We start from the raw sequence: 26,300 nt of genomic DNA, 5'->3' as shown, positions 1-26,300 counted from the left end.
ATTGCCATAACTTCAGACGGGTCTGTACATGTGCCTTCTTGAGGAGGGGAACTTTGTGGGCGATGCATTATCTCAATCCATGGCAGTGTATTGTGTTACCAATGGTTTGTTTGGTGAATGTGATCCCAACTGCCTTGAGACCATTCACAAGCTCCTCCCCATGTAGTTCTGGGCTGATCCCTCACTTTTCTCATGATCATCCTTACCCCATGAGGCGAAATCTTGCATGGAGCTCCAGACCGAGGGCCATTGATGGTTATTTTGTATTCCTTCCATTTGCCAGTAATCGCTCCAACAGTTGTTTCCTTCTCACCAAGCTTCTTGCCAATAGTCTTGCAGCCCATTCCAGCCTTGTGCAGGTCTACAATCTTGTCCTAACACCCTTTGGTCTTGCCTATGGTGGTGAGATTTGAATGGAAGAAATATTCTGAGGTGTCTTTTACAGGGCTCAAAATTTCAGGTCCTGAGCTACTAGCCAGGCCTTCGAAGTTACTCGCCACCAGTTGCCCTTCATAACACAAACAAACACACACGGGGCACAACCCGCACACAGCACAACACACATACAGCACAACGCACAGAGCATTACACATACACCATTTCATCTGAAATAAATTTTTAGTATTCGCACGTCTAATAATATGCGTGAGAGGGGGGCGCGGGGTCAGTTTTACTTTTTTTGAAAATAATTTTTTTTTTTAATTGTATTTATTTATTTATTTACAGTTGGGGGGGGGCTTCGTGGGAAATATTAGGGGTCCAAACAGACCGCTGACATTTCCCTTTTAAAATAGAAAAGAAATTGAGGACACCAAATCCTCAATTTCTATTTTCTACAGCCTCAGCACTCAATGAATGGGAGGCACTCAGTACAGAGGCTTCCCATTCATTCAGACACTGATAGTAAAATATTTACTATCAATAGTTTCTGAATGGGGAGGAGCCTCTGTACTGAGTGCTTCTCCCCATTGAGGAAATCCAGAATGAACAGGCTGTAATGTAAATCACAGACTGCTCATTCATAACTGGGGACACATAGTACTATGTGTCCCCAGTTATTTACAAACACTGGAGTGATCAGCCGATCGCTCCGGTGTTTGTCCTTCTCACACGGAGGACCGGTAAATATCAATGATATTTACCCATCCCCCGCTCTGCCTCGCACCGAGCCGCTGTCATCCTGAAACTGACAGGATGACAGCGGCTCTGATCTCCTTGCCGCTCGGCCATCCTGACAGCTGACAGCGGCTTCTCTCCCCCTCGGCCATCCTGACAGCAGGCAGCGCTCCCTCCTGCGACCCCGGACAAGGGAGCGCTGTCATCGCGTCGGTGAGGAAGAGAGAAGCCGCCCCGAGGAGTGCCTGACTCAATGGCTTCATTTCCACTCGCCCCCACGCAATTTTCACGGGGGCGAGTGGAAATTTTGAGCCCTGGTCTTTTATATACATAAGTTGTCGGTAGGAGCATCTTCTTAAATTGACAGGACTAATCTGTGTACCACATAGCCAGTCTGTGGGAGGAGCCAGAATTATTGTTGGTTGGTAGGGGATCAAATACTTATTTTACTCACTCAACTGCAACTCAATTTATAACATTTGTATCATGTGTGTTTTCTGGATGTTTGGTTGTTATTCTGTGTCTATCATTTAAAATCCACCTATGATAAAAATTATAAACCTTTCATTTCTTTGTAAGTGTGCGAACTTACAAATCTGCAGGTCAGATCATTATTTTCCTCACTGCGCATTGTAACAAGCGACCCTTCCTGAAGCCTCTGACTTGTTTTATCACATCATTTATATTTCACAAATACAGCAGAGTTTGTGTAGAATTATTTTTATGCAAAACGGCCCCAGGAACAGCAAGCTTTGGTGAAACCAGAAATCCTGTCATGTATCTGCCTCTGGGAGTCATACCTGTAGCTGTCAGTCTTGTAGTGCCTCATGGGATTTGTAGTTTCACCACAGCTGGAGAGCCCATCTTTGGCTACCCCCCAAATTAAAGTGTTTGTACAGGCAAGCTTGTGTAGGAAAGGATTGCAAAATGTGCCATCGCTGTGTTTGTCCTAATAATCACCGCAACTGAGAAAGTGTGGGGAAAGCCAGCATTTTACAGTTCTCACCAGAACAAGTGCTGAGGAGAACTATCGCTCACATGTTAGATTTCCTGTTCAGTCTCTAACAAGATGTGAAAGCAAATCACCTCAAAAAAGTAATCCTTGCCTGCTCTATACAAAAGTCTGGACTATACTTGCTCTAACTAGCACAAGCCTTTATTTCTCATGGATTAGACCTTAAATGACTTATTTACTGCCACCTAGAAGAGCTCCTTTTTCTGCTTAATAGGCATCTCATAGACATTTCCTGCTCATGTCAGCCACACGCAGTGTTTTGTCCATACCAAGAATCCATGGACAGGCTTCCAATGCTCCTGGATCTAAAAATCATGTGTCCGATGGTTGAAAATATTTTTTTTTTTACAGAAGTGTGTAACATTTTTGTTGCGATAACATAGAAGGAAAATGTTTGATATAGTGCAGATAGAAACGAGTAACATGCAGGTATTGTTAGGTGATTGACACTGGCCAGAGCTGTGGGGGACTCAACCACTCCCAGGGTTGTTTAACAGTTATTGGCAGAAACATCCACCTAGTAAATAGATGAACACAAGACTAGGTGGCAGCATTGCAAATTTGAAAAGAGGCCCACCCTGAAAGACCCAAGAGGCACTGATAGATCTACAATGTACTGCAACAGGAAAGCACCCAGAACTACCTTTTGCAGAGTAGGCATGCACAATGACTTGTCAGATCCTTCAAGATATGGTGGAATGAGGAGCAAGGACAAAAAGGGGCACTTTGTTTTGCCTGAAAGACAGTGTAGCCGAGAGGTAAACGGAGACGGCCCAGACCACAACCATTTGGTACAACCTCACTAGAGTATTTTGCCCAGGACAAAAAAAAAAAAAAAAAAAAGCCTGAAAACCACCTTTTGCTTGTGAAGACCAAAGAAAAGTTCTTTGCTTGACAGCGTTGCCAACTCCAAAACTCTCCTAGAAGAGGTGATGGCACAAGGAAGGCCACCCTGCCCATAATAAACTCAAAAAGGAGCTTGCTGGGGACCAAAACCAGATTGAGATCCCACAGAGTCACTGGAGGGGGGCATATAGGGGAGCTACATTAGCTCAATTGCCTTTACCAAAGAACAAGACACCAAGGACAATATTTGTCCCTTGAGTGTTCAGGGTACATTCCGATGCAGTCCCAACTGGAGGAAGACCAAAACATGTCCCCTGAAGTACTCGAGGATGAAACCTTGTCTATTCACACCTTGCAAGAGGTGGACTGCCTGTTATGTAACAGCGTAGTAATGACTGAACAGACCTCAAGACCCAAGCTTGAACAGCCAAGCCAAATCCAACAACTGAGAAGCCGAAGGACATACGAGACACTGATCAGTCTGAAAGTGGCTATGGAGGCTGCCAGAAGCCAAAGCATTGTGTACAGTCTATGCCAATTGGGAGTTACCAGGATCACCAAAATACCCCCCCTCCATATCAATTCTAATCAGACAAAGCACAAAAAAGGAAATACAAAATGTAGCTCAGAGAGAACTGATCAGTCACCACAGCAGCACCCACAAAGGGAGAAGAAATACAGCAGATGTAGCACACAAGAGCCAGGAACACAGGAAGGGGGTACACAAAGCTTAATCAGCAGAGGGCATACACCAGGACTCACCCACCAGGCTACAGTCAACCAAACAGCAGTGTGGACTAACCTAATGCACCAGATACCAAGGTGGATGCCCAATGCATGTACACTACAGATCCCCACATCTTCCATCAGCAGGGTCTGGTTCCCAAAGCTGTAAAAAAAAACCAGCACCAGAGGCAGCAAGAGAAAATTTAACTGAAAAATTCCAGGGAAGGCAAGTAAACAGACATCTTCCACCTAAGGACACCAGCCAACAAAAAACATTTAAACACTGCTACGTGTAATGAGGACACTTGTTTCCATGACAAGTGTCAGAAGTAGAATTGTCAGTCCCGAGAGATTCTTACCCACTTGTTGCAGTGCCTGACAGATTCTAACCTCCAGTGCCCAACCTGCAGCCCTACAATACTTGTGCCATACTCACCACGGCCACAGCAGCACTCATTCATAGAGACAAAATTGCAGTGATCTCTAGCAGTCTGTGGTTAGAGACAGGTTACAACAAAGTACATACTACAAAAGACTGCACACCATCTGTAGTATTGCATATACTGAACCTTTGATGAACCCCTATGCCTCATAAAATAACTACTGTTCTAACATGTTATGAGTTAGATGTGAACACCCCTACTGCATTGATGCATCATTGCAAATCCAACATACTTCTGGTTCACCATTTAAAGTAAATCTGTAATAAAGCTTGGTAATTCAAACTTTGCATGACACTGCCAGAGTAGAGGGTCATTTAAAACCCCGACAACACAAAGGGCCGACAAGGATATGAAACGCTTTAGACCATTTAACCATGCAGCACATGTGGGCAATTCTAATCCCAACCTCCTGCAGATCAGATACAGGTTGGGGCTGCTCAGCTACATAATCTCACGTCTTTGTAACTGAGAAAGCTCCATGGTGCCATTGCATGCATTGGGCATATGGGATGCCTACAGTGTGGTCTTAGAATTACACACCATAGGCAGGTGGAGGAAGAACAGAACAGTTTAGGGCTTTAGCACAACAGTATAGACCGGTGCAAACTCCTTGAGGGTACGAGGACAATTGTGCTCTACTGGTTGTTTGACATTTAGAATTACTGCATCTAGTTGTGGTCCGTCACACAAAGCTAAGCTTGTGGAATATTCAATAAGCAGTTCTGGGCTACAGACTTCCCAGCAGTCACCTTGTTTGCAACTCCCTGTATTTAAAGGGTGCAATCGTTAGTTAAAAGTATGGCACCATTTAAACTTTCCTAGAATATAAGTGGGTTAGAAACTGATGTGTACTTTATGCCCCCAGAGACCATGGGAAGCTCCAAGCGCTGGATTGTATGCCCCCCCCCCTACCATGGGAAGCGCTGGATTGTATGCCCCCAGAGACCATGGGAAGCGCTGGATTGTATGCCCCCAGAGACCATGGGAAGCGCTGGATTGTATGCCCCCAGAGACCATGGGAAGCGCTGGATTGTATGCCCCCAGAGACCATGGGAAGCGCTGGATTGTATGCCCCCAGAGACCATGGGAAGCGCTGGATTGTATGCCCCCAGAGACCATGGGAAGCGCTGGATTGTATGCCCCCAGAGACCATGGGAAGCGCTGGATTGTATGCCCCCAGAGACCATGGGAAGCGCTGGATTGTATGCCCCCAGAGACCATGGGAAGCGCTGGATTGTATGCCCCCAGAGACCATGGGAAGCGCTGGATTGTATGCCCCCAGAGACCATGGGAAGCGCTGGATTGTATGCCCCCAGAGACCATGGGAAGCGCTGGATTGTATGCCCCCAGAGACCATGGGAAGCGCCAAGCACTGGATTCTATGCCCCCCCAGAGACCATGGGACGCTCCAAGCGCTGGACTGTATAAAGAGAGGCAAACCCAAACTGCTCTTGAAGCCGGAGAGGCACTTGTATGCCAAGCACTGCACAAAATTGCATTTGTCTCCTTCATTGGCAGTTACCCTAAATATTCCCAGAACAGTTTGAGGCGTTGTGCCTTCTCCTGTATAGCAAGTCCACAGACAATACCCTAAACTGTAAAATGGCAATACCGACCTGACACAGAACATGTCACTGGGCAGGGTTTAGATCAGAGTGTCCCATGTAAAGGCTCCATTGACCTTTCACAATCTGTAACCGGTTTAGGGGGATACAGTGTTTATTTAAGTTGCATTTACCCTTTCAAACCACACTGCACCACAACAGTAAACAGTGCTCATCTGTGGCCTCCTCCCATTGGAGAAAACTAGTTCTTTGTATTACATGACAAGTGAGATCATATAATGTCCATGATTATTTTCATAGTCTGTAGGCACTTCAGAGTGATAGTGAATTGGCTTCTGTGGAGTGCCATACAGCTACAGCAGCTCGATGAGGTAGCCTGAAGTTAGTTGCAATCCATTCCTAGAACTATCACAGACAGGTCCCACTTGTGTGCAAAGATCAAATGAGGCAACAGGCACAGTTGCAGTCTGAACACATGCAAACAGCAAGGACAGCACAAAGCATTAACTAGAGTGGAGTATGATTTTATTTGGACTAAATGACAAAAAAAAAAAAGTTTAAAAATATCCTCCACTCCAATAATTTAGGGGTGAAATAATGACGCCTGATGATAACAGTCCAGTTTGAGTTGGTCATAAGACTTTAATCCTGGTGTGGTATGAATGGAAATCAGCAGCAGTTTGTTGTGGCAGACAATCCAAATTGTTACTGTAAAATAGAGAAATACCCCATTAAAAAGTGAAAGATACATGAGGTGTTATTTCACCTAAACTCCATACAGCAAAGTGTACTCCTCTATTCAAACTGATCAAGCTACAGTGTCAGCCTGACAGAAAGCGCGAGGAGGTTTCTATAGCATCTCTGTGCAAACCAGAAGGCAATTGTATGCAGCTCATGGTCTATCAATGGATGCAGGAGATTAAGTTGTAGGCCAAAGTAGTCATTTTAGAGTCCACAGGCTACCAAAATATCTCCCTAAATGTCAGACTTCGTATTGCCAGCTTCATTGTTCACATGTCTACAATACACTGAGTAAGGGTTCTTAAACTGAACTCCCCATTGCCCAATAGCATAAACTGTAAGCTTGGAATAAAAGCCACTAATAAAATCCACCTTCCATTCATGAAGCTATAACCCTACAAGTTACCAATAAATTCCCCAATTAAAAAATAAATCTCATATCAGAGCTTTGAAATAAAGTTCTGGTACCCAGAAAACTCTGGAAACACCAGATAACTTGTGCACCCACAAAAGATAACTTATTTTCCATACCACAGTGGGCAGCACATGGCATTTTCTGAAGTGGTGGCTCAGAGCCCCTCTAAAACCAGCACAGTCAGGGAAAATGCAAGGTGATTGGCATTCACGGTGTTCCAAGGCCATCCCCAATCTACGTGTACACAGTATAACTCAAACCTGCCCAATCCATTCTATAATAAGGTCAAGGGTGAAGCGTTATCTTTTAAAATTCAGTAGAGCCCAGCTATTTTACTCAGATACACCCTCCAGGTATCAAGTCTCCAGCAATAGCCCTGGTATAGTGCAGACAACTCCACTATCCTAAGGAGGATGTTCCAGGACACCCTATGCCAAACTCTACCATGGAGGAACCCCTGAATTCATAGCCTGGGCTAAACCATTAAAATGATACCTAAAACTCATGGTACACTGGACAGGATTAGAAAGTTACACTTAGAGGGAATGGGGAGCAGAATTTAGCACACTAGTAGTGCTCCTCACATTGGTCTGGGGAGAAATCTGAATCAGAACCAAGGCTGCCATAAGCTTTCATCCGCTCTCAAACTACCACTCCCATGAACCCTGCGCAGCAAGTCATTATGTAGTTTGACTCATGAGTGTGTCAGCAAGAGAATGGCTTGCATCCCTTAGGAGTGGCCAGCTGCAATGCCTCTCCCTGCCCCACAGACAAAGAGTCTCTGCATTTGAACATCTTTGCCAGCACTGAACTACATGGGTGCAGATAGGCGCTTGTCACCCAGCAAAGTGACATGTTGACCAGATCAGCCCCCATAACAGGAGATGAAGTAGCTTTATGGATAACCCAGGTTTTCCTGTGCAGCTGAATTCATTGTATGTGCCTGGAGTGTCACTGAGCCTTCTATACTTTCCCTCTGCCACAAATCCAATAAGAGCTTTGTGAAACCAATATTAGTTTCCAGTGAAAACCTGTTCAAGAAAGCCAATAATGAAGTTAAACTGCATCAACTTACACATTTTTCAATTTCCAGGCCATCTTTGAAGAAAATCATGTAAGGTGTAATACCATCCTCACGGTAATCCAAAAACCCCACCATGCCATCTGGATTCATTGACTCTCCTGTGTAAAACTAGAGAACAGCTTAGTCAGTATTTTCATACCCAGAGCCCAATACATTCCAACACATTGACTTCTCATCCGCCAGTCCTATTACAACACATACCTGCCAGTTTTTGAAGTTTCCAAGTATTTCTTTGATTTTTTCTGACGCTCCGGACATAAAAGGCTTCACTCTGTCAGGCTTGTTCTTTTCTAGATAAGATTTGAGTCTGAAAAAACCCACAAACAAGTTAAATAGGCACAATATTATGAAAGGTCACCACCACCAACTCAGACAAATGCTCAGACGTATCATTGGTTTCATAGGAACATATCCTCCAAAGGTGTCCTAAGATAGTCATCATTGTCAAATTGTTTCCATAAAAACAGATGAAATGTGAATTTTAGTTCACCTCCACCCATAACCGAAGCAATATAGCAGGTGATGGGATAGTCTTGATTCAGCTCATTTGGCAAGTTGAACCATGTATGGCCTCCCATTTAAAAAAAGGATTTGCTGCACCAGAAACACTGAATTCTTCGTCCCCCTGCAAAGCCCTACAAATACTTGATTCAGCCAGTGAAAGCCACCCAACTCAGCTTCCTGTAATGTGTGGCAAAGGTGATGGGCTGCTCCTGAATTCAGAGCACTTCTGTAGGCTGTGCCTGCTTGCACTATTGTGGGATAAGATGCTGCAAGGGGCATGGCCGTCAGCATAGTCCCTGCTGCTCTCGGAGCCACCGGCTTGTCAACCACCACCAAGCCACATCTCGCTCTGCCCCCTGCTTTCTGGACCCATGGCCCTGCCTCTTGCCAAAACCCACCCACTGTAAGCTGTAGTGTCTGGGAGGGGAAGAATGTGAGAAGTTAAATACTGAAAGTCAATTGTTTACCTGAATGCATTATCTGCATTAAAAGGTAAATTTAAAAAAACCCTGCTACCTTTCAATGTCTCCCCTAAAACACTTAGAGTCCATGATCACAGTCACTGGCTCCCAGACAATCTGCTTGGTCTCCCCAAAGTTGTGTTGAGGGGTAGGATCCTGAGGCCACTAATGGCAGCAACAGACTGCCGCAGCTGCCCAGGTACTGTGAGGAGGTGGGAAGAGGGGTGTGGCTTGCCAAGAAATGTGCGAGTCCGGAATTAAAGGTGCAATTTATAAAAATAAATAGGTTTAAGGTCACTTGAAGGACTTGGCTCAGTCTGGGAAGGTAAAGGATGTTTGTTAACTTGTGCATTATATAGAAGTTGAATTAGGGACTTGTTTAGGATTGTCGCCCAGAAGCAAAATTCAGCAGGACAGTCGCCAGATTGGCAGGCTGCTGCACTGTAGATCTAGAGGGGAGACAGTGGAGCTGATGTGAAAGTCCAACTTGTAAATGCAATTCATTTGCCCCCAAGGGAGATTCTCCCTCACTTTCAGGGCAGGAAGCAGCATGAATCTTCTCCTAAACAATTTTTAGTAGTGTTAGAAATTCTGACAAGGTTTTTTTGTTCATTCCTTTGTATTCAGGGACAACCACACTTCCAGTTACCTGTATGCATGTCACAGGTTGTGGGAAAACCTCCCCAGTGGCATAACCAATGTTAAACATTTATGGCTGGGGAGGGGGTTATAGTTTGGGACTTCTGCTTTCTAGGCAACCTGTACCAACATAAATAAGGTGGCTGGCATTGGTGACTCCAATATGCACAGGTACCTGGCTGTCATGTTCATCCAATGGCTTTAAACATCAAGGACAAGCATGTAGGTCAGTGCCAACTTCCATCTGCAACTAGAAGCTAGAGACAGGGAACCGATTTCAGAAAAGTCAGCAATATCCTGTTACTCTGTACAAGTATCTTTTCACACTGACTAATTTTGAAGCAATGGGAAAGTATTAGACCGTACAAGGAAAATGGCTGCAAAGGTTTAGGGCATGGAGGGCCATGGCATTATCCAAAGTGACTTATTATTCCCATTTCACACAGTGTGGAGTCAATTGCTTCTTGCAGTCTTTATCACATGGTCACTAGACCCAAACACCTTTTCAGGTCCACAACACATCTCCGATGGCATGAATCACTTACGATTTCATATAGTCCTTAATGTACTGTTTGAATGAGTCCTTGGTGAAGCCAGTTTCCTGGAGTTTGTGGTTCATCACAATGTCAACCCCAGTGACTGTTGTAGCTTCAGCTCCTTCCTCCAGGCACTCAGCCGATGCATTTCCACCGATAAGAGCATCAGAAATGTCGCCTTCTTTTCTGCTGATTGTCTAAATAAGAATAGGTCACCTCATTAAAAACAGATCATTCACTCACTACTGAAGTAGACATTACATTTGAAGGAGTGCCATACAAGTGGGGGGATGTGGTACTGCCCATGGCAAACATTTTCCAAACAGCTCTAGAAAGAGGAGCTGGATACAATTAGTCACCACCACTACACATCTCCTTGTACTTTTGAGGCCTTTACTCCGCTGTTTATATAGTATTTGATTGCCACACCAGGTTACTAGAACCCACAAACAGGAGACATATATGGCCGATTAACTTTACAATTACATTTTCTTTAGGCCCCTCTCAAACAGGCTGATCAGGAAGGCATCAGTGCTCAGGTTACACCCAATTCAGCACAATCAGGCCTGGAGAAACAGATTTCTGATCTGCCCATAGACTTACATTGAGCATCTGATTGGGTCTGACAGGTGACTCGATCGGACCACCTGTCTGAAAGGGGCTTTACAGAGACAGGCTCCTCTCCAGGAAACACTCACCTTTCCTTCAACTTCAAAACACAGCCCACCACCGACTTCCTTTAATTTGTAAATGTCTGAGAACATTTCATCTCCTGAAATAAAACATCAGAAATCCAGTTTAAAGAGGTTATGCCAGCCATAAAGCTGTATTTCTGCATGTACGTAAAGCGTTCACAAAAGCTGAAAAGTGATGTCACAACACCCTCCCATAGTCCTTACCACAGTACTCTGCAATGACGACAGCACACAGCCCCAAAGGCCATATAGCAATAGTTAGTTCACCCGGTAATTATTTGTGAAAAGAGAACGGCCGATTGAGAACACAAAAATACCTCACAAAAAATGAATTGCGCTACCGTGGCACTGAAATCCCAAACCCTGTTATCCTTGTTAGACTACAGAACACCCGGCATAACTCCAGAGAGCTAACACAATTACTTGTAATGTTAATGCAGCAAAGACAGGGTTCTGCAAGAACAGCAGATTGAAGCAGGATCAGACCACCTTCAGGGGTGGAGATTAGTTGGCAGTGCTAGGCATTTCTAAAGTCTACAGAACACCCTAGGTAATGCCCATCCGATGCTGAGCCTCTACAACTGAAAAAGCTGAAATCCGATGACTGAATGGGATGGGCCAGTTCAGGCTGGGGATGAAAGGGCTAGTTAATGCTGGGTGTCTGAGCCAGGATATGTGGCAGGCTCTGACTTGGTGCAGCAACTAATGCACAATATGAGAAGCTCAATGTGTAGGTCAAATTAAACCCTCAGATTTGTAACATAAAATACTGTAATGTGTGCCTTACTGTAATCAATGGTAGTTTCCCTTCTCTTTGCTGCTCTTCCTTTTAAATCCGTATCTCTTCTCATGCTGGGCAGAACTGTTTTGCAGCAGACTGCCTTGTCTCTGGAATGGCTACATGGTGTCTGTGTGTAGGTTTGCAACCTGAGCCAGCACTACAGGAAGAGGCACTCAGCTGCAAAGGGAAGTTCTCCCCAAGCATAAGACATGAGGATTTAAAAGGAAGAGCAGCAAAGAGAAGGGAAACAACCATGGATTACAGTAAGGCACACATTACAGTATTGTATACCTCACAAAAAATGAATTGCGCTACCGTGGCACTGAAATCCCAAACCCTGTTATCCTTGTTAGACTACAGAACACCCGGCATAACTCCAGAGAGCTAACACAATTACTTGTAATGTTAATGCAGCAAAGACAGGGTTCTGCAAGAACAGCAGATTGAAGCAGGATCAGACCACCTTCAGGGGTGGAGATTAGTTGGCAGTGCTAGGCATTTCTAAAGTCTACAGAACACCCTAGGTAATGCCCATCCGATGCTGAGCCTCTACAACTGAAAAAGCTGAAATCCGATGACTGAATGGGATGGGCCAGTTCAGGCTGGGGATGAAAGGGCTAGTTAATGCTGGGTGTCTGAGCCAGGATATGTGGCAGGCTCTGACTTGGTGCAGCAACTAATGCACAATATGAGAAGCTCAATGTGTAGGTCAAATTAAACCCTCAGATTTGTAACATAAAATACTGTAATGTGTGCCTTACTGTAATCAATGGTAGTTTCCCTTCTCTTTGCTGCTCTTCCTTTTAAATCCGTATCTCTTCTCATGCTGGGCAGAACTGTTTTGCAGCAGACTGCCTTGTCTCTGGAATGGCTACATGGTGTCTGTGTGTAGGTTTGCAACCTGAGCCAGCACTACAGGAAGAGGCACTCAGCTGCAAAGGGAAGTTCTCCCCAAGCATAAGACATGAGGATTTAAAAGGAAGAGCAGCAAAGAGAAGGGAAACAACCATGGATTACAGTAAGGCACACATTACAGTATTGGTTTATGTTAAAAAAATCTGATGGTTTAATGTCACTTTAAGCCATTTCAATGCCAGGAGAGGAGCTTGTACAAGTGTGCAAGACTGAAGGAAGGCTAGAATTCAGATTTTACCAGCGAGAGCTCAAAGTAACTAACATGCCTGACCACCATTGTCACAGCAAACAGATGTCCTGGCTAACTAAACACTGCAATTATGTCATGCCTGCTACTCTATCCACCAGATTGTGGTCCAACTGAGCTGCAACCCACAGCAGTTAAAAATAATGTGTTCATACTTCAGGTATTTAGAGAATCAAGAATTTTAAATTATAGAAAGACAGCAAACCCAATGAGATTAGGCAGCACATTGACTTGGGGTTAAACATTTCTGTCCTTGCTTTAAAGTCAGGACACTATCTGGAGGTTCTCCTAGCACTTGTAAGAGTTTACAATTACCTCCCATACTCCAAAGGGGATGACGTTTTTAGTTCCTGTCTGAACGGGTCCTAGTATCTGTGCATATAAATGAGATGGGACCTTACACTGTACGCTCCCTCCATCCGTGCGAGATGGGGACCTTACACTGTACGCTCCCTCCATCCGTGCAAGATGGGGACCTTACACTGTACGCTCCCTCCATCCGTGCAAGATGGGGACCTTACACTGTACGCTCCCTCCATCCGTGCAAGATGGGGACCTTACACTGTACGCTCCCTCCATCCGTGCAAGATGGGGACCTTACACTGTACGCTCCCTCCATCCGTGCGAGATGGGGACCTTACACTGTAAGCTCCAAATACAGGGACACAGATGTGAACATACAGCAAGTAAAGCACTATGCAAGAAGTCCGCATTAGATAAATAAAATAGAACTGTGAAAGGAAGATTAGCGCCCAACACCATTCTAATCCAGCCAGAACAATTGGAAATACTGCAGACAGCAGTGGACATGCTGATCTCATGCAGTCATCACCAGATCTGGGCCTGGTTCCAGCACTGCCTCCTGTGTGTGGCAGCTGGTTAGAATTACACGGTGCCGTGTCTTCAGTCATAGCGCCAAGGCTCCATTTATTGTGAGGGCCGAGTTATCCGGTCATATGGGACAGGAGCAGATATCCGCTCTCCAACCTAAGTAAACTGAGAGCAGCTCCAACGTCATCACAAAGTTGTGCCGTGGCCCCGCCCTCTCACCTAATCTGCCCGGCAACACCCCTCCCACACCCAACATCCGCAGCTTCCCGCCCATTCCTCCTTCACAGGATGACGCACAAAAAGTCCGTGGCGTCGCAGACTTATCGCCACACAGACTGGGGAACCCGAGCGAGCCAGTAAAAAGGTGTCGCAATACGCAGCCGGTCTAAATCGTGTCCCTATAAGGGCTCGTGTGCCGGATTCACAAAACATGGCGCCTTCTAGCCAGATAGAACGCGTCCCCTCCCCCAAGAATGGGCCCACGAGGCGGCCTCTGATTGAAGAGACCGGGAAGCAATAAATTCAGCACCGCGACTAATGTATAGTTGGTATCCGTCCTCCCCCACCACACCGGCGCGCGCATACAGGAAGGCCCCGCTGAGCCATCAATACTATCATGTAATCTAACCAGACCAACAGCAGCCGGCAAAACGAGCGGCGACCATAACCTGCCGAGGACCGTCTACTTACCGCTGATGACATCCCTGAAGATGATCATGGTGACGGTGAATTGGGTGTCGGCGTCCCGGAGAGTGCTGCTGGAGCTTCAGCGCCAGCTAAGGGTGGGGAGTAAAAAGGAACGAGTCAGCGCCTCGCTTGCTTCATATAGGGGCGGCGCGGCCCCATGACGTCATATAGGCATGCGCAGTGAGAAGCGCCGAGGCCCGCCTACTGAAGTGGGACGCAGCGCGCACTCTTCGCTCCGCCCGATTGCGCTATGCACTGGGACTGTTCATTTGTGTGCTGCGCCATCTAGCGGACAGAGTGAAGACCCAATTGGAAGTTTCTTTCCGGTGAAAGAAATTATGTCTACAGCTCAGTGTCGCCAAACCAATGAGATAGAACAGAAAATCAAATTCAATACAATTACCTATAGACATCCCAAAATCTGAATTTCAAATCTGCATTGCTCTTACTTCCTTTATGACGGTGGCTACCTTTTATCTACATCAGGGGTGGGCAAATTCCAGCCCTCCAGCTGTGGTGAAACTACAAATCCCATGAGGCATTGCAAGATTCTCTCAGCCACAGGCATGACTCCCACAGACAGATGCGTAATGGGATTTTGTAGTTTAACTATAGCTAGAGGGCTGGTGTTTGCCCATATGGCCCCCAGACGTGGCAATGTAACCACCACTGGCGGAACTACCAGGGTCGCAGAGGTCACAAGCGCGACCAGGCCCTGGCGTTCCGCCTGTTGGGGGGGCCCAGAGAGGAGGAAGTGTGCGGCCTGGCCTGCTATGCCCAAGCATAGCCTGCTCCGACGGACCGAAGCTTGTCCGAGCAGGGCAGTGAGAGGGAGGGGTTAATCGGTGCCAATGCCGAAGCTGGGGGGTGCAAAGGGAGCATGTGGCACGGCCGCGCAGCATCTGCTGGGGTGGCGGGGAGATGACTCTTAAAAATACCTGCCCGCCAACCCCCATGCGGGCCTGGGACCGGCACAGCGGCTCTCTGTACAGAGATTGGAGGGAGATCAGCACACTTCCACCATCACCGAATGTGGACGTGATGTGTACTGTTTCACTTCAGCCTGTCATTTCTCTGGCTGCTATATCCGGAGAAGAAGCTGGTGAAGCAGATCTTTGCAAAGGGTGATTCTGGCTGCCATATTGTTCTGTACACATTGTCGCTATATTTGTGGGTTAAGGTAAATATAGAATCTACAAATGAATGCAGTACTGTATTTACTAATACATTATTCAATGCGTTATTTAAATGCAATCAGTGTAAGTACCTTCATTTGAGCTGGTAGTAGCCCTTTGCAGTCCCACCAGAGCTCAGAATTGGGAGGGAGAAGCAGCACAAGGAGCCAATTAGTTGTACTGCAGTTCAAGGAGCAAGCTGAAAGGAAGATAGAGTGACAGAGAGATGAACTCGACTCGAACCAACGACCAGGACTTGAACTGCATTTACAGCACAATAGGCCCATCAACACCAACCAACCATCACAGAGACCAAGAGATATGCTATGCCCAGGGCAGCCATCAGAAATTTTGGGGCCCCTTACACGGCTTCAGGCCGGTAACCCTCCCCCCCCCGCTGGACGCAGGGCTTAGTGACGTGCTGGACACAGGACCCACCTGAGAGTGTCCCTGCAGAGTCCACCATAGATGCTGCACAGCCCATCTGAGACTGTCTATGGTGGGCTCTGAAGGGGTCTCAGGTGGGCTGGTCAGGGCTGCATCCCTCCTTTCCTTCCTTCCTACCTCCTCTTACCTGCACACATGGCCTCGTCTGACGCCGGAACGGCCAGTCCGACATCAGACGAGCAGCGTCGCTGATGGGGCCCTAGCTTGTCTCAAAGCCGCTGGAGCGGCAATTCTAGTGCCCTGCGCTGCTAGGGCCAGGCCTCCGCCTCCTTGCCCTTCACTGTCGGCCGATAGTCATGTAAGGGACCCGGGCGGGCCCCCCAGGCCCCTTACATGACCATCGGCTGTACCCCCCTGATGGCTGCCCTGGCTATGCCTATGCTGCATCCACAGTTTTCTAAAAGGAAGCACCAGGGCATCTTGATATTTCTTTCAATCCTCAGCAACCCACTTTTTAAAAGGCTCCATATTTATTTTAGGAACCACTTTCTAGACTTATTTGGTCTACTTCAATAGTTTGCCCAGGGTATTGACAAATGGATACCCTCATTACTTCAAGGAAGCCTATCCCACCTCAACCTAACCACTCAACCATCACGTTCTCAAACAATTCGTCCCCACACAGCTACCTCCTCATGTATCACTTCCCCCTCCTCTTTTAGATTGTAAGCCCCAGGGGCAGGGCCCTCCCTACCATCTTGTCTTGAATTGTTTTGTGATTGTAATGTCTTCCTTATATTGTAAAGCACTGCGCAAACTGTTGGCGCTATATAAATACTATGTAATAATAATGGAGAATCACACAACTTAGCTACTTTCTCTCCTCTCTTGCCAAGGACTATTTTCTCCCCCAACTCCATTTGAGACCGTGTGCGCAGCATTCATCAGGTTGGAACCTGGATGTAGGTCTATCAGCTGCGTGAGAAATGCCGGTGAGAATGGTGTGGAGTGACAACAGAAGGCAGTGTCCCGTGCCAGAATACGGTACTATTTCCTAGAATAGTGATATTGGTGGGGTGTTACTGGGGAAGAGAGACATTATTCTACATGTTTATAATCTTGTAAAAAGCAGGCTATTATGGTGACAGAGATTGAGGAGAAGGATGCTGTTCCTATTTGTGCTGCTGCGTTGGAGTTATATGTATATAAAACTGTGCAGAGGGTTTTAAGAGTGTCATACTAAATGTGGCCAATGAGGTTGTGACCACTGTGGGGGATACACAGTCAGGAAGATGTTTACATTGAAACTTATTCAACTGATAAAATAGTGCAACAGAGGAGACTGAAATATATATTTTTGATACAATAGTGCAGGAGGAGAGATATTCCATGGAGTGTGTCATTACAAAGTTGTTATTTCAGTTCTTATTTACTACAAAACGTTCTTTGACATCCTGCCCTTCCTTGATAATGGACGCTTTCAACAGCCTACGACATAAGCATACCCTTAAGGTGCCCATACACTGCTCGATTCTCGTACGAGAATCGTGGGAAATCCCGCGATCGTACGAGAATCGAGCAGTGTGAACGAAGACGCGAGACCGTTTCTACTGTACGGTCGCACGTCTTTTGTCTAAGGAGCATGCTAGAAAACCAGCCGAAAATCGTACGATTTTCGGCTGGTTTGAACGGTGCTCGGGAGGCAAATGCCGAACGGGCCGGTGTGCACACTGGCCGTTCAGCATTGCGGTCATTGGAAGCCCGCCCCTCAGCGGGGCGGCTTGCGGTGATCGAGAGTACGATCTGCCTGTCCAAGATGGGCAGATCGTACGTTTTTTTAAATTACTTTACAACCATCGCAAGACTAAGGTCCTGCGATAGTTGTAAAGTGTATGGCCACCTTTAGACTGGAGTCCCTTACAACGACTGCATGAATGATTACGAAACCTAATACCGACAACACTAGGTGTGCCAATTTTAGACAATTATCTCTACTCAATATTTACAATAAGCGTCTACTGATAATTCTCGCTGTTAAACTAATCTTGAGCATCGAGAGGCTGATTCATGAAGATCAAGGTTTATGCGGGAGATAATGTCCATAGAACCTGTGGGCCAACTTATCAGAGATCACCCTATCACAGGTCTCGATGATGCCAGACATCACGATAGGCTCAGCCCATTTGCCAATGACATCTTACTGTTCCTCACCAAATTGTTAGTTGCCTGATTACCTTGCTTAAACAGTTCAGCAGTCTATCAGGCCTCCAGGTCAACCACACCAAACCTATAGCTTTCAATATCTTGTTACGGCTTTCCATGGTTCATACCCTGCATAGATCTTCCCCATACAAGTGTGAACCTAATCACCTCACTATTTTCAGATTCTATATATTGTAAACTATCTGCCTCTTTTCTGTAAACAGTGTTTTTCTCTTCAGTGCTTTCGCCATAGTTCTCCCCAGGATCACGGGAGGACACAAACTAGCATCCTCCCTTGACCCAAAGCTCAGTATACTACGAGCTACAGCTGTCGAGATCCACCCAGCTGCGTGATTGACAGCTGGCTCTGCCTATCTAGAGGCAGAGCCAGCTGGACCCGCCCCCCCTCTCCTGTCCGTTCCGCAAGTCAGCACTGGAGGATGGGACAGGGGAGGGGGGGAATCCCTGCAGGGAGCTGTGAGTGACAGTCACGGCTCTCTGCAGGGACATGATCGAGAAGTGAGCGAGCGACGGTATGTGTTCGCTCACTTCCCGATCTATTGAGCCGACCTGTGACAGTTTCATTGTCACACGTCGGCGCGAACTATGAGGCTGAGTGATTTTCACTCACCTCATAGTTCTCCTTGACGGAGAACTATGGGGTTAAGGCTTTTCCCCATAGTTCTCCTTAGGGTAACGGGAGGACACAAACTAGCGTCCTCCCGTCACCCTAGGCTCAGTATAACGTGAGCTGTAGCACGCGGTATACTGAGACGCCGCAGCTGAAGCTGATCCCGACAATTGTGCCGGGATCCGCCCAGGTGCGTGACTGACAGCTGGCTCTGCCTATCTAGAGGCAGAGCCAGCTGTACCCGCCCCCGTCTGTTCCGCCAGTCAGCACTGGAGGATCAGGGCAGGGATGGGGGAATCTAGCCCCTCCCCTGTCACGGCAGAGAGCCGTGACAGGATCGAGAGATGAGCGAACGCCGGTATGTGTTCGCTCACCTCCCGGTCTACTGAGCCGACCTGTGACAGTCTCATTGTCACAAGTCGGCTAGAACTATGAAGTGAGTGAAAAGCATTCACCTCATAGTTCTCCTTTAATAACCTTCTTGCAGCCTGGGACACCTATCCATTGTCATGGTTGCATATCCATGTCCTACCAATCCCGATTTCCCACCCCCTCCCTTTTAATACCTTCCAATGACAGGTCCTACAAAAACAGACAGACGCTCCCAAACCATACTCTTTTTCAATCCAAAATTAGTGGCGATTAGGAGAAATATCAATTCCCTTATGTGCATCCCCTGAAGGAATTCACTGTGACCCTCCTAAGCACTGACAATGCAATATGGCTTCTACTGAAGTACAGAATATTCCTACAGAACCCTTTAACATTCCCTTAAAGTGACACTAAACTCAGAAGTTACATTTCAAAAATACATTTAAGTTTCTTAACTATTAACAAAAATGTATCTTATTTGTGTATCACTCGGCTGTAGATCCTCAAATCACCTCTGAATTGGTGCGGACACTGTCCTTCCTTCTGGAGGGTGGCTACTTTTGTTTCCCATGGTCCCTGTGTGTGTTGTAAAGTAGTCACCGCACCAAGCTCGCTCCTGTGATGGACTACAATCTCAATACAAACTATATGAGAGATTGTAGTCCATGCGGGGAGTCAGCTTGGAACGGTGGCTACTTTACAACACACACAGGCACCATGGGGAACAAAAGTAGCCACCCTCCAGAAGGAAGGACGGTGTCAGCACCAATTCAGAGATGATTTGAGGATCTACATCTGGGTGATGCACAAATAAGATACATTTTTGTTATTAGTTAGGGTACGTGAATGCATTTTTAAGATTAACTCCTGAGTTTAGTGTCACTTTAAGTTATGGGATGAAAAAAATACTCAGGAGGCTTCTTGTCTCCCCACCTTCCACTTATGTCTTTTATCTAGAACCTGTTTTTTTCCTTCTGGGATCGAATCCTCTGGAGCATTTAAACAGTGACTCAGATCTGGTATTACCTGCTTCCACTTCTGTCTCACCTTTCCACAACCTATGAGAGGTGTGCAAACTCCCAGGCACAGCTAGAGATGGAGAGGGCTGGGAAAAAAAACCCGGAATAATTAAGAAAAAAACATTTTTTCACCCTTTTTTTCTAAAGCCGTTTTTGTTTTTTTCCAGAAACATTTAAATAAAAAAAAAGGAGTGTGGAATATGTTCTTTTACAACGATATATCTTTGACATGGTATTCAAGCTATATAACATGAAGACCTTAATGAAAGATTTATGAGACTTTATGTAAAGTATATAATGATTGCACATTCTCTCAGCTGAAGCCAAGCATATCCTGGACTACAACTCAAGTAACACTGTACTTCTCAATGCAGTTCTCAAACTCAAAAAGAAATATGCATTTCTGCCACTAGGGGCACTGCAGAGGAGAGGCTCCAGTTTAGTTAGCTTGTGGGCTCTATCTTGTACCTCCTACAGTTGGGTGATTATTGGTATGATAGTAGATAATAGTTTCTGTCCTCTCAGACCTTAATTGAGAGGTAAGAGGGTACATTTGTCTGACAAATTACTTTATCTTTATAACCTTTAAATGATTCCTAATAATCTTCTACACCAGCGGTTCTCAACCTGCGTAACCTCAGGACCCACATTTGTCATTGGTCATTAAGTCACGACCCATTGCACTGCAATGGAACACATGGCATTCCAGCTCCCTCTCTGCCATAGCTCCAGCCCACTGCACCTCAAGCTGACACTCTGTGCCAGGCTGCATATTCTTAATGTCTGCTCAGCACGAGAACGGGCATTGCTGCGCTGGTTGGAGGCTGAGGAGCCTCTCACCTAGAAAAGTGGCTACCCACTAAACAGGGGGTCGCGGCCCACTTTTGGGTCACGACCCACCAGGTGAGAACCAAGGTTCTACACCCTCACAATATAATTGTCATGTACCTGGTTTGGAGACTGAATGTGTGAGGAGGCCTCCCTTGCACCTTGTGTCCCTTGGACCCTGAGGATGGAGACAGAGTCCAAGCAGACAGCGAGTGGCACGGGTGCCAGTGGTGATAACACCGTGCAAGCCGAAATCCAGGGGTTTGTATGATTCCCAGGCGAAATCCAATATCCGTGAAAACGGGCCAAGGTCAAATCAATCGTGCAAAAGGTACACAAGGGTCAGGCAGAAACAGAGTCCAGTAAGCAAATCCGAGGTCAGGGGCAGGCAGCAGGCAAGAGTAGTTAAGACGAATCCGGGTCACAGCAGGTCAGTCAGATAATAACACAAGGCATACAAGTTCACAGGAGAGCCGACGATAAACCAGCAATATGGTGGTGCTCAGGCCTGGTTTATATAGGGGAAGTTAACAGGGTGATGAGTCACTTCGCCGTGCTTATCCGCGGCAGCTCCACAGCCTTTGCGCATGCGGGACGGGAAGGTGCGCTTGGCGCATGCGCGGTTACTGGGGATCTCTTACAATAATGTTTACCTATAGTCTGCTCAGTAAATTGTTTTTTTCCCTCCTCTCAGTAAAATGGTGAGACCAACATCTAAAAAGATGGTATTTGGTGGCCAGCCGTCTTGCTCATATTGCTACCGGCAACGCACATAATTATTTTGAGTGCTGCCTGAAGGCAAGAAATGATATAAACACCCCAATAGCACAACATCTATGAATGAAGGTGTGCCATATGCTACTTCTACTGTTAAGTACTTCTCAATCTACGACCAGAAGGTCTCACGAAACACCAATTTGCTCTTATGATGTGCATCTTAATGGCCACATAACAAACTACAGAGGACATAACAAACTATGGAGGTCAAAGCTAGACTCCACTGGACCTTCACAAATGAAAAATTAAAGGGATACTCAAAGGCACAATGACTAAATTCATGAAGATTTGGGACCTATGAATCACTCATTTCCTATCGGTTTAGTCTCATAAGTCTTTGAATCCGCCGCTCCTGCTTTAAGCCAGCAAAACCCTGACTCTCCAGCAAAGCTTCAAGGCATTCACCTTCCCCTAACCCAACTTACCTCATTTCTCCCACTAACTTTCTTCTTTTCAATTTTTTGGTTCCCCAACTTCGATAGTCTAACCGGCCTGCACATTAGAAACCTGCATGCACATGCAAAACCACATTTGTTCTATGTGAGTTAAAGAATATTTAAACCCTCAGCGGTTTTTGCATATATCTACTGCTAGCGAGCCAAAAAAAAAAAGTTACATCAAAGGCTTAAGCTTACCTGTGTCTCTGCCGCGCGCTCCCGTCCAAAGGATTATGGGGCGGGGCATGCGCAGTAAAAATCTGCGGCCGGGAGACGAGGAGAGACACAGTTTAAGTCAATGCAGGTAGCATGCACCCACACAGACTCCGTGGGACACAGACAACACAGCAGTCAGCACTGGATCAGAGACCGGCACCAGCGCTGGAGGGACTCCTGAAAACTACTGGAAAGAAGAGGATGATTGGGTCCAGAGGAATAATTTAAAGTAAGTCCTTACACCAACATTGGGGTGGGGGAGAATATCCTTTAATGTCACTTTAGCCAGCTTTTGTTAGAATGAGGCAAAAACAAATTAGAGCAATTTCTGGTTGCATGATCTACAATGGAGCAAGTACTGCATTATACCCACTAGATGGAGCTGCGGATCATAGGATAAATAGACATTACTATACCATGTCATTCATTCACAGGATCAATGTATGTTGGATTACAAGTTCCATCTAGCACTGTGGGGACTTGTGGTTCTTAATAGAGATGTCACCGCACTTGTAGTACATTGATTACTTCCTCCAGCTCCGTAACTGGCTATGGACAGTGGCTTGGGGATCAGTCTGCGGGAGCCTGAGCATTGCCCCCGCCATCCACTGATCATGGTTGCAATGTTTTGCAGGCCCCAATGGAAAATAAATGATCAATGCACATTTTCTAGTTCCCAAATATTAAATGCAAGACAATTAAAGTTTATGGAAGACTTTATAAACCGTGAACACATTGAAAACCAGGGACTGTCAGCAATCGGTCTCGCCCTATGCAGAAGCAGACGTACATTTTCTCGCTCTTTAATGTTGAGCCCCCATTTGGTCACTGCCTTCACCCCTTCAATCCTGACACCTCTCGCCTCAATGTGACCCCCAGCGAATACTCAGGATGGGGACAGCGCTCACTCCCCGCCCATAAATAAAGAACTCTCCGCCTATTGGCACGATCATTCCCCCTTCACGTGCTTTCTACCGCACATAATCCGTCCGCCTTCCAATGGGATCCAGCTGCGACCGGCATGGGGGCGGGGCCATGTGATCTTTTGCTAGATTTCCGCTTCGCGATAGGGTGGGAGTTGCCCGGGTGGGACTGGGAGGATCCAGTAAGATTGTGGGCGGAGACACGTCTTCAGGGCCCTTTAGTAATCGGGAGCGTCTTCCTTCCAGTGCGAGCAAAGTTGTGTCCAGGCCTCAGACAGACGTAATATAGACACACACAGGAGGTATGTGCTGGAAGGGGGATGGGGGCGGATGTGTGGCCGGAGCATTGTTTGCCCCGAATTTCGTCTCTTCTATCTTATTCTGTATGAACGGATGTGGAATATAATAAGCAGTCAATGAACACGTGGTGGAGACTCTTTATTGTATGTGTGATCACATTGACAGTGTGACGATCCCATTCTGTACATGGTCTGCATGCGATCCCTCCGTACAGGGAGTGACACACATCAGATATCTTGCTAAGTTCATCCGTATCAGCACTGATCAGCGATGGTGGTTATACGGCCCCTGTATCAGTTATGTTTGTGTGATCCGTTAGATCATCTCTGATATCGGTGTTTAATCCCTGCTCATCCTGCCATAGAGGTCCTTGGCAAAGCACTTTCTGTTACAGGGTGAGAACCGTCTCTTACATCTTTCCCTGCGTCGTCACATGCTCCCCTGGTGCTGACACACCGGACAGGCTTAGTTCCCGGTTGTCACTGTCAGGAAAGGTCCAAATATTGGGCAGCAGATGTTGGAGTACATGTAGACAGGAGGTGGCTACTAGAGGCTGAAGGAGATCAGCGATGCTGTTTTTGCTGCTTTTTCATCCATTGTTGCCTTTTTTATTTGCAATTGTTTAATACATAGTTATAGCAAGATAAATGGCACCCAGTTAGGGTCTATATCTACTTTTAAGGCCAACTCCAGGCACAATTATCTTAGATCAGTAAGTTGCAGAGTGATGTAAAGCCCTTTGTCACAGACATGGATCCTTCTCCCCCCGTAAATCATCAGTATACCTGCGGGTGGAAATCCAGATCCTGCTGAACTTCTGTGCCCATCCTGTCTGTAGCACTGCAGGTCACTTTGACGGTGACCTCTGTGCAGTGATTGCCTCTCCTCCTGGCCAATCGCAAAGCAAGCTGCCCCAGGCTCTGTTTTTTGATTTGGCAGGAGGAGATGTCACTGCAGCCCTGAGGTCTATGAGATCTGGTGCAGGCACATAACTTTTGGTTTGCAGGGTGAAGGAAGCTGATCGGATTATGGCAGGTGGCTATACAGCAAAGTCACCCTACAACATCCTGAACTGCTCTATGATTACTGCGCCTGGAGTTGGCCTTTAAGGATAAACATGATTATTTATTGCTGTATACTGATCATTTATGCAGCACTATCCATTCACATCAATCCCCGCTCTCAGGGAGCTTACGTTCTAAGGTCCCTATATCGCATACATACACATACCAGGGCCAGTTAACATACCAGCATGTCTTTGGAATTTGGTAGGAAATCCACGCAAGCACAGTGAGGACAGTACTTCTGCCTTGCAGCACTGGGGGGTACCTGATTCAAATACCAGCCAGAATGCCATCTGCATGGAGTTTGTATGTTTTGTGTGGGTTTCCTTCCCCACACTAAAGACATGCTGGAAGGTTAATTGTCTCCAGTCTAAATCGGACCTATATTGCTATGTGAGATAGGGACCTTAGATTGTAAGCTGCTTGAGGACAGGGACTGATGTGAATGTGCAGTATGTAAAGTGCTGCTTAAATAGTTCTATTGGTCATGCTAACTCCATGTAGAGTGTCCTGGCCTGGATTTGAGTTGAAGACCTGCAGGGCAGAAGTGCTAATGAGTACGTATTCCTGTCCCCCTCTCTGCTTCTTGAATAAAGGGCACCAAGATGGTGGTCTAGTTCTGTATAATTAGGTGTACGGTATAGGTTGTTACAGTCTAATAATACAATCTCATTCAGCTTTGTAGCACAAGTGTCTGTCTGGATGTAAATGGATTGTTAGACATGGCAGGTCAATGTAATGCTGATTGCACAGATTGTGTTGCATTTGGTCAGGGAGCACAGAAGCTTGTAAAGTGAAATGAACTGGGGAATTCTTCCTCCTGCCACAGACTGTGATTTGTGTTCCTCCCGGAGGGTGCCGGATCAGGAGCACTAATGCTGGTAAATAATTGTCAGAATAGAATATTAAACGGAGGGGAACTAGGATGTTTGAAGGTGGGCTGTAGGCAGGATGTGATGGTAATGTCCACACATCAATGGGTAACCGTTTACTTTGTAAACCCTGCTTTTATAATCGGGTGCATAGATAACATTGGAAGTGGTTGTAAAGGCTCATTTACATCTCTGTGCTGCACTTCATGTGTGTTAACTTGCATTAAGGCAACACATTCATTTGAATGGGCCACCTAACGCACCAAAATAAGGAACGTGCACTGGTTTAAAAAAACCATAGTGCATTACTGTGTGCCAAAACACAGGTGCGTTTGAGGTGCCATGCTGAATGAATGACCTCAATGCAGCACAGCAGTGTAAATCCGGTTTTAAAGGGTTGTTTTTGCATATATCTACTGCTAGCTAGCAAAACGATAAAAAAACAAACGTTTTTCAAATGGTTAATGCTTACCTGAGTGTCCGCCACGTGCTCCCTTCCGAACGTCAGAAAATTTCTCAGGCGGCCGCAAAGGATCTTGGGGGCAGGCGCATACGCAGTCCAGATGCTCGCTCGGAAGATGAGGAGAGACGCAAGGTAAGTCAATGGAGCAGCGCACACCTGCAAAGACTCCGTGGGACATGAGAGAAGAGGAGGACGGAGGAGTCGGCGCTGGATTGGAGACCAGCGCTGGAGGGACAACTAAAAACTACAGGAAAGAAGACGATGATCGGATTAAGAGGCATCATTTAAGGTAAGTCCTTACTATAGCACTGGGGGCGGGGGATGACACTTTAGCCTTTAATGTCACTTTAAGGCCCCATTCACATTGGCAAACATTAACACAACACA

The 26,300-nt window shown here is 46.3% G+C and overlaps 1 protein-coding gene across 1 annotated transcript; it reads right to left on the bottom strand.

Moving 5' to 3' along the window:
- Positions 1-6,219: 6,219 nt before the first annotated feature.
- Positions 6,220-14,420, bottom strand: TPT1 (tumor protein, translationally-controlled 1). Its single transcript, XM_018556614.1, has 6 exons — positions 14,251-14,420; positions 10,790-10,863; positions 10,101-10,288; positions 8,153-8,258; positions 7,943-8,059; positions 6,220-6,419 (listed from the first exon to the last, which is right to left on the bottom strand). Exons 1-6 carry the CDS (start codon positions 14,276-14,278, stop codon positions 6,417-6,419), a joined length of 516 nt encoding a protein of 171 aa, XP_018412116.1. The 5' UTR covers positions 14,279-14,420; the 3' UTR covers positions 6,220-6,416.
- Between the last annotated feature and the right edge of the window lie 11,880 nt (positions 14,421-26,300).

Source organism: Nanorana parkeri, unplaced genomic scaffold (assembly GCF_000935625.1).
Source record: "Nanorana parkeri isolate BGI_ZX_2015 unplaced genomic scaffold, ASM93562v1 scaffold243, whole genome shotgun sequence".
Lineage (NCBI taxonomy): Eukaryota > Metazoa > Chordata > Amphibia > Anura > Dicroglossidae > Nanorana > Nanorana parkeri.
The sequence above is the reverse complement of the archived record's forward strand: the minus strand, read 5'-3'. Positions and strand labels throughout refer to the sequence as shown.